The 12,892-nt window shown below is 35.4% G+C and overlaps 1 protein-coding gene across 1 annotated transcript; it reads left to right on the forward strand.

Annotated features, from left to right (window-relative positions):
• Positions 1-3,758: 3,758 nt before the first annotated feature.
• On the forward strand, positions 3,759-7,257 carry LOC111785189 (probable lysophospholipase BODYGUARD 3). The gene is made up of 4 exons (XM_023665628.1): positions 3,759-4,574; positions 5,380-5,708; positions 6,046-6,245; positions 6,888-7,257. The coding sequence occupies exons 1-4, from the start codon at positions 4,007-4,009 to the stop codon at positions 7,210-7,212; spliced, it is 1,422 nt and encodes a 473-aa protein (XP_023521396.1). The 5' UTR covers positions 3,759-4,006; the 3' UTR covers positions 7,213-7,257.
• Positions 7,258-12,892: the final 5,635 nt, after the last annotated feature.

The following is a 12,892-nucleotide window of genomic DNA, read 5'->3' on the forward strand; positions in this document are numbered from 1 at the left end:
AAAAAAAAAAAAAGCAAGACCATCTCTTTTCTCACCTTTTGATGGTAGCCCATCATAGAGATAAAAAGAAGATGCCAATCTTTTGTCTAGGTACACACTTTAGTGTTGGTGCCAAATTTTGGACAATGATCTTGACAACACCAAGAAGAATAGCTATGATTTGGGCAACCAAAAATTTAACTCCTTTTAATTTGGCTAATATGTTTAATAATTTGATAAAGAAATAAGGTCGGAGTACCTCGTGAGATTGAGAGAATGTTTACTTTAAAAAGTATATTTCTTTTGGTGAAAAAACGTCTTAAACATTAAAAAAAAATCATTTCAAACGCACTCTAATCATCAGTGTTTACCGATAAAAGTGACCATAAGTCGTAGACGCAAGACTTGGTTGGATTTAGAAATTTAAACTAACCTTCGTTATAAATGTCAAATGTTCTTAATCTTCATAATAATCTGATATCGTAGGGTTGGTTTGTAACTCTACTTCAATTCGTTTGGTTAACCAACCTGATTTTTTTTTTTTCGATTTTTTAAAAATTCAACCCGACCCAAATCATAAAAAAAAAAAAAAAAAATCTAATCCAACCCAAATTTGGACATCCCTAAAATCAAAGCTAAAACCAAAATCCATCGTTGAGCGCCTTTTTGTATAGATCGATCAGAGTGTGTGTTTTGGAATGCTTATCACCTAATAGAAGTAGTTGATATCATCACTGCCAAAGAACGGGTTGATGGAGATAAGACTATTAACTTTTCCATCAACATTTGTTAGCCTTACGTCTATCATTTATACTGTAGTTTTGAACTATGTTCGTGTTGGCCCATAACTTTAATGTATTTTACACGTGATGGATAAGTCTTTATAGATTTAGTTAGGTCAAATTTCCACTTGCATAAACCACGATGAATATATATCAATAATCGAAAGTGAGACCAATCATGGATATGATATTGAAGTTTTGATAAATAAAAAAATTAATCGAAACTCATCAGCTTTACATTTTAGGTTAATCTATGATTTAGCATGGAATTAGAACACGAGGTTGTATATTCAAACTACTATAACGTCATTTCTTCCAAATTAATATTACTTTCGAGAAGAAATTTAAAGCCTATAAATAAAGAGAAATATTAAAATATTGATATAATTAAGTTAACATTAACGGAGAAATAATATGCTCTTTAGAATAAGACAAAATTATTTTGCACGTGAAACAAAAACGGGGAACGTCCAAAATAAAAAATAATATCATTGACAAGATTCATTATGCATCAATATTACTCGGAAATAATTCAAAAAACGGTCTCCTCTTCTAATGATTATGTCGGGCGAAGAAAATATTGAAATTAATTTTTTTTTTAAAATTAAATTTAAGAGAAAAAAAAAACACTAAGAAAACTTACTTTTATGTATTTTATTTACTGAATTAAGTTAATATTAGTATTTTCTACCGTAGAAAGGAAAAAAATTTAATAAAAATTACCCAAGTATGCTATGAACATGATTGACTCAAAGTGGTTGTAATCATGATCAAGTCCTGTCACTAAAGTGGTCACTTTAGATGTTATGTCAATAGGCTAAGGGTGGAGGGACCAATAGTAAGATTCCCTCGACACCATTATTTTATATTTTCTTATTCTTTTAGGCACGAAAAGATTATGAGTTTATATTCTGACACTAACACAAACGGGTTCAAATTAAATCACTAATTAAACTAAATTTAATTGACGAGACCTCCAACTCTAATACCTAGAGATGTCCATTTAAACTAGAAATGAAAGAAAGAGCAGAGATATCTCCTAGAATTTTTCGTAGAGAATTCCCGCTCTCGTCCCCACAAAAGTAAATGAGGAATTCCACAGAGATGGAGACTGAAATAGGAGGTGGTTCCTTGTCCCCGTCTCCATCCTACCTGGTAGATATCTCTATTGATACCATATTTAATTAACTATATGACAGTGTCTCCATTGATACTATAGGAGAGTACCTCGTAGATATCTCTTAGATGAAATAAGTGTTCTTAAGTTTTATGTTAAAAAGCTAAATGATGATCGAAAATATTAGAAAAGTAATTGTTAGACTGATACGTCATAGTTGCACGATGCACGAAAAGAACCATCATGTTGATGGGGTTCGAGTGGTTTGGAAAAGTTTCAATTCTAATATCATGTTTCAAATCATTGTGTTTTGAAAATAATATTAGTGGTTGAAAAAATAGTATTTTCTATTTATGAACAATTTTGTGAAAGATTTTATTACAACCAAAAATTATGTCCATGGATAATTGTAGCTTTTCAAAAAAAGGAAGGAGAAGAGAATGGTACTTCATGGCGATGAAAAGTATTTTCAACTAATCATATCGTAGTAACTCCATGTTGGGGTCGGTAAATGCAAGCACATACAATATAGGGTTCTGCTTTCCCGTTCAGACAAGGTTGGATATGCAGTACTTCTATACACATATCTCACGCACGTGCATATAGACCCACAAGCGGGCTTGTATATGTACCCCTGACCCTAGCTCGTCGAACTAGCGTACGCTCACGCTACCAGACACCACAAAGTGAAAAAACCCGCATGATATCATGATAGACATAAATATCGTAAGATACACGTCTATACTAATTGTAACGAGGATGTATGCTTATGCATATGACACGCGTAAATGCATGAGATCCTCGTAGTTTAAAATCATAACATAAGTTTAAGTGCAAGTCAAATCTCCCTTCATAATAACATAATAAGCCGATGAAATGTGCTAATGCAGTTCTTGTCGTGTTTTTCATACTTAATATGATTTACACGACGTGGTGGGTAGAGGTTTACGCATCATGAGTATGACATAATCACATTATAGCATACTAACATAACTTAGAACCGACCCATCAAATGTTAAAGAACTTGAGACTTGACGGTGGTGAAGACGACATGTAAGGGTGTGTGGAGGAAGTCATGTGGGTATGCAGCTCGCATTTAATAGCAGAGGTTTGGAAAATAACTATTTACTCACTTACTAACACCAATTGTGAACAATTTGGATTTATTCTCTTCCTTTCATTCCATTTGGCTAGAATTTTTATGGTTCATTCTTTCAATTTTGAGAGTTATGGTATTAATCTAATAAAAAGAACCTGAACTACTCGACCCAAACCATGAAGATTGAGTTAGGTTGGATATTTTTCGGTTTGAGTTGAGTTGGATTTTTAAAAAATAAAAAATTTAGTTTGGTTTGTATGTTAGACTAACTCGACTAACTCGACCAACTCAAATATAGTGTTTACAGTCCCATTCTTCAGGGCTTTTAAAAATATTTGACATTTGCAACAGATGTTAGTGATGAGCGGTGACTTTTGAATATTTTATTATTAATGTGACATGTACCGTGGTTAAGTAGAACATTTTTGAAATAATTGAACAAATGCATAGAGGGTTAGGTTAGGTTGAATCGTTTGTGTCATCCGTTCAACCAACATGAAATTTCGAGTTGATCTATGGGTTCATCCGAAAATTTTCTCTCGACACATGTAATGTGAGAAAATAAAACATTTTTTTTTATAAAGGTATGAAAACCTTTTATTAACCGACACGTTTTAAAAACATTGAGAGGGAAAACTAAAAGATGACAATATCTGTTAGCTGTGGGCGATGAGCTGGGGCTGTTACATATAACACGGATCGAAAACGGATGGAGAATTTTGCTTATATAAAGGGGAGGGGTTTGTACTTGATGTGCTAAAGTTGTATCCATTTGGGCAAGGAGAATTTGTTTGCCCTCTTGTCTTCCCCAATAGGAAGTTCAACTACCACCCACCTTCTTTTTCCTTTGCCCAACAGATGGCGTTAAATGAAACAATGAATTCATTATTATTTCATCTGCTATCTGCTACTCTCTGACTATTTCATCCCTCTCTCTCTCCCCCACAAACAAAAAAAGTTCAAATTTTTACAAATCAAATGATCAAATCACGAACAGAAAGGTAACCCCTTTTAATATCTCTTCAAAAAATGATACCAATCTCATGTTCTTCAATGGCCAAAACAGCCAAATGGGTATTGATTTCAATCGCCCATTTCACAAACGAAGCCCTCAGCATTATTGTCTTCAATCTTCTCGACCTCATTGATTTTGGGTTGTGTTTTGTTTATAAAGTGGCTGATTTCTTGTTTGAATCCGAGTGGAAGGCTTGTTATTGTTGTTCCCATAAAGAGGCAATTTCAAGTAGCGATGGTAATAAGATTTTGGTGTCTGAAAAGGCGTTGTCTTTGTCCACTAAGCTGCAGCTGGAGGAAGTTTCTGATACTCTTTATACTCGTCCTTCTTTGCTCACTGAGCTGTCTAAGGTTGCTGTGGCTGAGCTCCGCCGCCTTAAAGTTAAGCCTTTTGTTGTTGGGTCGGCCGGGAAAGCGGCTGTTGGATCCACTTTTGCGGTGAACTCTACCGTTGTTGAGATGCTTAAAGAGAAGATCAATGTCGGGCAGAATCCTAGGTGGTCGGAATGTGATTGTAAACGTTGTACTTCTTGTTGTTCGTCATCCAAACAATCCCTATTCGTTCGTTCTCAAGGGCCCCAAGGTAATTTTTTTTTTGGTTGCTTAGATTTTATGATTTTATCTCTCCGTTTTTGTTTTGATTCGAGATTTGACTAATTATGAGATCCCGCGTCGGTTGGGGAGGAGAATGAAACACTGTTTATAAGGATGTGGAAACATTTCTCTCTTAGACGTGTTTTAAAAACGTTGAGAGAAGTTTGAAAGGGAAAGCCCCTAAGAGGAAGCGCAAAAGGGAAAGCCTAGAGAAGACAATCACCTTTTAGAAGGGTGTGGAAACATCTCTCTAGCAGACACGTTTTAAAATATTGAGAGGAAACCCGAAAGAGAAAGTCAAAAGAAGACGAAACACCCTTTGTAAGGGTGTGGAAACATCTCTGTATCAGACACGTTTTAAAAACCTTGGGAGAAGTCTCATAGGGAAAGCCTAACGATAGACGCGTTTTAAAAACGAGAGAAACCCAAAAGAGAAAGCTCAAATAAGACGAAATACCCTTTATAAGTGGAAGCCCGTAAAGGAAAGCCTCCTGACATACGGGTTTTAAAAACTTTGAGAGAAAACCCGAAAAGGAAGTCCAAAGAAAATGAAACACCCTTTATAATGGTGTGAAAATCTTTCTCTAGCGGATGAGTTTTAAAAACGTAGAGGGAAAGTCCAAAAGAAAAACCCCGGATAGAAGCGTTTTAAAAATCTCGTGGGAAATCCCGAAAGGGAAAATGTAAAAATGACAAATCAAAATTAAAAGTGATTAACCTAACCATTTAATCCTAATTACCAATGAATGCACATTCAAGCGTTGAAATATGATTCAAGAATTGATGGCTTTCAGATAACCCACGTGAAGACGTACTGTTCATTCATGGCTTCCTTTCTTCATCTACATTCTGGACAGAAACCCTGTTTCCCAACTTCTCCGCGTCGGCCAACTCGACGTATCGGTTCCTTGCTGTCGATCTGCTCGGGTTCGGTCTGAGCCCAAGGCCGACTGATTCACTCTACACATTGAAAGAGCATGTCGACATGATCGAAACCTCGGTTCTTGAGGCGTATAAAGTTAAGTCCTTTCACATCGTTGCTCATTCCCTCGGCTGCATTTTGGCCTTGGCTTTAGCCGTCAAGCATCCTACCTCTGTCAAGTCGTTAACGTTGCTCGCACCGGTACGTTTCAAACTCTTGTAATGTCATTTTCATTAATATTGGTGGTTCTTTGTTTGACCGTATTGAATTCAAACTCATGCAACTTCGTTTTCATCCTTTTGCAATCGATATCTAACATCCCTTATTTGATCGTCTTCCGTTTTCAAAACTCTTCTTATTTGTGTCATTTTCTTCCGTACTTTTTGTAAATATCATTTTTTTCTCTAATCATCGTGTGTTCGTTATTTTCTCTCAAGTTAACACTGATAGTCATTTATCGACCCTACAAACACAAATAATTGATTAAATGTACAATAATCTATCAAGTTAAGTTTTTGAATTGAATGGTGGGTTGCAGCCGTATTATCCAATACCGAAAGGAGAAGAGCCGAGCCAATACGTGATGAGGAAGGTGGCGCCCCGACGGGTGTGGCCACCAATAGCACTAGGGTCATCGATCGCTTGCTGGTACGAGCACATCTCGAGGACGGTGTGCCTAATCATATGCAAAAATCATCGCTTTTGGGAATTTCTAACCAAATTTGTCACAAGAAACAGGTATTTTCTTCTCATTTTTTCTTACCAAACTTCAAACCTCTTGATTTTTCTTCTCTGTTTTAGAATATGAAACCCAACCATAATTCGGAGTCTTAAAAAAAAAAAAAAAAAAAAAAATTAGTTAAACCCCCTTTGACAATTGTTTTGAATTTGATTTTGATCTCGTTTTCGGTCTACAATTTAGCTACGCTCGGGTTCAAGTTTCTTAATGAACATACAACATTTCTCACCTCCACTCAGTCCAAGTCAACCAAATTTATATCTCTAGTGGGTCCGGGTCAACGAAACTTTTAACTGATGCACTATTATATCTACTTTTCAATCCTTCGAACAAAATTTGCAGAAGTTCTGACTCGTCAGCAAGTACCCTTACATTAAATTCGAGTTATTGCATTTATTTGGTTTACTCAAAATATTAAAAATAAAATAGAAAATAAAAATTTGAGCACATTTATTATATCTACTGTATAAAAATAAAAAAAAACCAATGGTTTAATTTTGTAATTAGAAACATTATTTTAAATAGTTATTTACAAATAAATGGATTTAATTCAATAAACCCTTTAAAATAGTGATTTAAAGAAATTTAATTTAATTTAATTTAATTTAATTTAATTTAATTATTTTTTTTTTATATTTTAGGATAGAGTCATTTTTGGTGGAGGGATTCTTCGCCCACACGCACAACGCCGCGTGGCACACACTGCACAATGTCATATGCGGCACCGGTGGGAAGATCGATAGGTATTTGGACGAAGTCCGTGAGCAGGTGAACTGTCAGGTGAACATAATCCACGGCGGCGACGACGACGTGGTTCCGGTGGAATGCAGCTACAACGTGAAGGCGCGTGTGCCGAGGGCGCGTGTGAATGTGGTGCAAAACAAAGATCATATTACAATCGTCATCGGAAGACGACAGGCCTTTGCTAGAGAGCTTGAGGAAATTTGGAGCAACGCAAAGTCTTAAATTTAAATAATTACTGTTATTATTAATTTATATTAATCGTAAATTTAATGGTTTTTTTTTTTTTAAAAAAAGGATTAAAAATTTAAATAACCTAAAAAAAAAAAAGTTTATATAGTTTTTATGTAAGTTTTTATTTTCCTCCAGGTAATATTTCAATTAAATATGTAAATTCAACGTTATAAATGTGGGCTCAATATAATCTTGGCTTCAGCTTTGTTCGTTATATACTGATTATAGCAATGTAGTCAACGTATCATACTATTTAGTAGGAACGGAAGACTGACGTGTAAAGAGACTTTGTCGACGTGAGGTATACTCGAAGAAGTTAAAAAGGTGGCATACATCTCGACACTTATGGCAATGCAGGTGTAATAGTCGAAGCCCACCGCTAACAAATATTGTCTACTTTGGCCTGTTACGCATCACCATCAGTCTTACGGTTTTAAAACCCGTCTACTTTGGCCTGACGATGTTTCCTCATTCTGATACATTTAGTTTGGTCGAGTGAACGTTTCTCCCGACCAAAGCTAACATATCAAAAAGTTTTTCTCTAAACGACTTCATTGAATATATATCAATATAAATCCAAAAGCAACATTAAATGTAAATATAACTAATAAATAAATAGCCAACGTAATACTATAAGTAAAATAATATAGCAATTATTTCATTTAATGTTTACTTATGTTGCACTCAATAGTTATGGAATTATATTTCCATAATTATTTACAAACTTATCCAACAAAAAAAAATTATAAATTTAATAGTTTAAATATAAGATTTATTTTTTAAACGTTATATATGATAATAGGTCTCTGGCTTCGTCCCCCTTCTTATTTAATTTCTCGTAAAATTTTCTATTTATTTTTGTGGGACCGAAACAGATATTCTCTGCAAGGATTTGTTGGAATTGGGTTTCTCGTTTGAATTTCTCTCCGGCGCGAAGAGGAGTCAATTTAGCGGGAGTGGAGCAGAGTCGTAGTAGGAGATGGGAACGAGAAAATTAATCTCGTATCCATTCCTATTTAGCTAACGGGAAAAAATCTATTTTCACTTTCTACCCATTTTGTGTTGAAATGGGAATTCTCCATCCTGTTCGGGAACAAATTCATGTTTATCCATAACTTTTATATCGAGTTTCAATTCAATTTAATAAATGCCACCAATATAATAAAAATCAATTAATAATGGAAAGAAAAATAATAATAAAGTATGCATGGAATAATTAAATGAAAAACGTGGGAAAAAGTACTCTAATGAGTAAAATAATTAAAAAGAAAACGTAATTTAATGGAAAAAAAAAATTGAATGCACAAAATCAAATTGGGACCCACGTGGGATATAAATTTTTAATATAAAACAATAAAATATTTAAGTTGAGTTATTTATTTAAATTTATTGTTTTTAATAAAAATAAAATATTAATACGTAAATAGTTCTAATTATTTTTAAAAATTAACTAGAGAATAAATAATTAAAAAATAAATATGTCGTTAATTAAGAAAAATATATTTTTATAAAATTAATACAATTCACAAAATTTTCATTTCAAATAAATTAACGAACTGATATAACGTTAATCCGTGTATGTATATATACGTATATGTATATATATATGTGTGTATATATATATATATAGAATGACTATTTTACCCCTATTTAGAAAATTTAACATAAAATTTAGAAGAAATGATTATTATTAGAGGGTTGTGTTTCTATTCTTTTGGGCCCTTTTTCAAGCCCATTTTACTCTTTTGGGCCCAATAGCCCAAAAAATTATTTACTTTCAAATTTAGGATAATATTATTTTTCATTATATATTGTGAAGAATAAAATATTAGAAATACCTTTTTTTTTTTTTTTTTTTNAGTTTAAATTTTACGAACGAACTTAGATTTTATTCATTAGAATTTCGGATCATTGTGTCCATCGTGAAGCTCATAGCTATCTTGTGTGTTCATTTCTAGCATGAGTCGCCTCACATTTCGATCGTTACGGTTGCATTTTGTCTTAGACGACATTGGATCTAACTTGAATTAGATGAATTAGATTGGATTAGGTTAAAAAATCTTTTGAACCAACCCTACAACTTTCTATTAAGGACACGGGTTAAATTTGGTTAGGTTGAAAATATCTTTTACACAATTTCAAATTGGTTCAGTTTGATGACCCAAATAACGTCAGCCTAGTATCGGAAGGTCAAGGAAGTTGGTAACTTGATGATAGGGGAGCCGGCGATTGAATCCCTGGTGAATGGCGGCCGTAACTATAACGGTCCTAAGGTAGCAAAATTTCTTGTCGGGTAAGTTTCGACCTGCACGAAAGACGTAACGATCTAGGTACTATCTTGGAGAGAGGCTCGATGAAATAGATATGGCTGTGAAGATGCGGACTACCTGCACCTGGACAGAAAGACCGTATGAAGTTTCACTATTCCCTCCCATTGGCTTTGGGGAATAAAGCTTACAACTCAACCCAACCCAACTCATCTATTTTTAAGATGAGTTGTTGGGTTATTTTTTATTTTATTATTATTTAGAAAGTCATACTTATCCATCATACATTTACAAGTCACAACACATCAATAAGATCGATTACAACGTCAAATATTCGTAATCTTCACGAAAATCTAAAAAGTAGGATAGTGTAGGGTTGGATGGTAACCCTAGTTTCGGGTTGGTTGGATTGACCTGATAAAAAAAATGTCAACTCGGGAACTGACTCAAGTTTTCGATTTTCCAAAAATTCAGTTCAATCCAAACTATATAAAAAAAAAAAAAAAAAAAAAAAAAAANATGGTTTGAGTTGGGTAATCCGAGTAATCATTTTCGCTCCGCTTTGCCCTACCCCCGTAGGAGTATTTTAGTGATAGGTTGTATAGGAACTAGACGATCCTATTTGATCAAATACCTAGCGACAAACTCCTATCTTCTTTTCATTATAGTATTTCTAAACAAGTTCTCGGATAACAACCCTAAAAGTTTTCTTATTGATGATAGTGACGCATCGAGCTCACGGGTTATAAAGGAAGATTGTCTTTGAATTGGGACGAAACATAAAACCGAACTCGTTTTCGAGCCATTCCCACGATGACCTAAGGATTAGGTCAAAATGGGGTCAGGTTGTTGTGTTTTTCAATGTCAAAGTGTTGAGTTTTTTTGGAAAATTTCTCCATACTTTAATGGTCAAAAGCAAATAGTTATGGGTAATTGGTGTCTATTGTGAAGTTCTTAGGGTCATTTTGGCAAAACCCAAAGCTCACACCTTTGGTTGAGTGATGAACATTATGGTAAAAGTTGAAGCCCAATTCTTTGAACTTACAAACGTATGAATATGATGCGAAGATGAACACAAAGATGTGTAAGAAGAAGATGAGAGAGGAAGAGCCATGGGGGGTCTGAGTGCCCCTCGAATCCCCCGCTGCCAACTGAAAGCCCACTGAACGAGGCTTTGGTTTGCCTTTTTTATGAATAATTTGTGTACACTTACCCCAAAGTGTTCCACACAACCCTCTTCAAAATGTATGCTTCTTTTTGGGGTTTGCTCGTTTTTCAATCACCATTATCAACTATTATTATGATCATACGGGTTAGAATGTGATTAGGTCATCATGATTTTGTTGGGAGAAATAGGATTTAGAGCATAAAGTGAATTGGGATTCTATAGATTGAGGTGTTCGTGAGTTGGGTTGGGTCGGATTGTAACGTTTTTTAGATCTAACTCAATTGTTCGAGATGCCCAAATTACCTGTGGGCACTTACTCCTTTCTCTAATTGCCGTGATATCTCACAATTCACCCTCTTTCGAGGCTCAGCGTCTTTAAATGATATCATTTGTAACAGCCTAAGCCCACTGAGATTCACTCCCTTCGGGATTTTTAGCCCAAATTACCCACTGACACTTATTCTTTTCTCCAATCGACGTGGGATCTCATAATCCACCCTTTTGGGACTCAGCGTCCTCGCTCACAAAAATAATATCATTTGTAACAATCCAAGTCTACCGAGATCCACTCCCTTCAAGTTTTCAACCCAAATTACCCGCTGACACTCATTCCTTTCTCCAATGACGTGGGATCTCACAATCCACCTCCTTTCGGGGCTTAACGTCATCGCTGACAAAAATGATATCATTTGTAATAGCTCAATCCCACCGCTAGTAGATATTGTCCGTTTTGGGCTTTCTTTTCGAGTTTCTCCTTAAGATTTTCAAAACCCGTCTGCTAAAAAAAGGTTTCCACACCCTTATAAAAAAAATGTTTCGTTCCACCCTCCAACCGAGGTGGAATCTCACAGTGTATACGAAGGACGGTAGCGATTTGAAAGGAAGGTACAAGATGGGATTTGAGAGTGAAAAAAGGGCTATAAATTTGAGTGATGGGTTGTTTTTTTGGAACCCAAAAAACCGAGTTTTTGTAGGTACCCATTTGTCCTTTTCACTTTAAAGTTCTATCCTTTTACTCATTTCAATCTTTCATCTTCTCGAACACGCATTTCTCACACTCCCCTTTATCTCCCTCTTCCACCCTTTCTCTCTCTAATTCTCTCCATTTCTCTGCGTTTTGTGAAGAAAAAGAGGGCCAAAGAAGCAATTTTGTTTGAGGGGAACGTTGTCTGGCTCGAGGCCACTTAGAAACAATAAGTATCCTCGGACCAGGCTTCATTCCCCCCACAAATTTTGCTTCAATTCCGATGTTCTTCGTGGGGTTCTTCATTTTGTTCTTCTCGATCTAACAGGTAAAGTTCAAATCTTTTGTGTTCTTCAATCTTGGATTCACTTTTTTTTTAGTGAAAAACAAAATGGGTTTTTGAAAAAGATTGGATTTAGATAGAGATTCGGTTTGAGGCAGAAGCAGATTGGCGTAATGATGTTTATTTTGACTGTCTTTTTTAGATCTCTTTTCTGACGAATGAGTGAAAAAATCATCATTACATGAATCAATGTTGTGTGAAATAGAGAGAGAAAAAGATCTAAACTTTACATTCATGCCTTTCAGAATCTTCTTTGTCTCATTCTCATTCATATTGTTCTTCAAGTTCATGTTTTTCTTTTTCATTTTAAAGATTCAAAGATTTCGTTTAGATCCTTGTTATTGAAGGAATTGTTTGTGATAATTGAATAAGAAACTAACTTGTTTTTTATTTTGAGCCTTGCTGTGAGATCCCACATCGATTATAGAGTAGAACGAAACATTCTTTGTAACGGTGTGAAAATCTATTTTTAGTAAACACGTTTTGAAATTATTGAATGGAAGACTGGGAGGGAAAGCCCGAAGAGGACAATATTTACTAGTGGTGGACTTTAGTCGTTACAAATAATATCAGAGCCAGACTCTGGGGCGATGTGTTAACGAGGAGGCTGAGCCACGAAGAGGGGTGGACATGAGACAATGTGCTAGCAAGGACGCTGGACCCCGAAGATGGGTGGATTTGGTGGGGTCCCACATCGATTAGAGAAAAAAACGAGTGTCAGCGAAAACACTGGGCCTCAGTGGAGGGTGGATTGTGAGATCTACATCGGTTGGGACGTTGGGCCTCAGAAGAGGGTGGATTGTGAGATCCCACATCGATTGGGACGCTGGGCTTCCGAGGAGGGTGGATTGTGAGATCCCACATCGGTTGGGATGTTGGGCCTCGGAGGAGGGTGGATTGTGAGATCCCACATCGGTTGGGACGTTGGG

Source organism: Cucurbita pepo, unplaced genomic scaffold (genome assembly GCF_002806865.2).
Source record: "Cucurbita pepo subsp. pepo cultivar mu-cu-16 unplaced genomic scaffold, ASM280686v2 Cp4.1_scaffold000396, whole genome shotgun sequence".
Lineage (NCBI taxonomy): Eukaryota > Viridiplantae > Streptophyta > Magnoliopsida > Cucurbitales > Cucurbitaceae > Cucurbita > Cucurbita pepo.

Bases quoted from the DNA above. Each gene is read 5' to 3' on its own strand.
- LOC111785189 (XM_023665628.1), top strand. From the start codon at position 4,007: ATGATACCAATCTCATGTTCTTCAATGGCCAAAACAGCCAAATGGGTA. The intron at 4,575-5,379 runs GTAATTTTTTTT...GATGGCTTTCAG, and splicing joins TCGTTCTCAAGGGCCCCAAG to ATAACCCACGTGAAGACGTA. The intron at 6,246-6,887 runs GTATTTTCTTCT...TTTATATTTTAG, and splicing joins AAATTTGTCACAAGAAACAG to GATAGAGTCATTTTTGGTGG.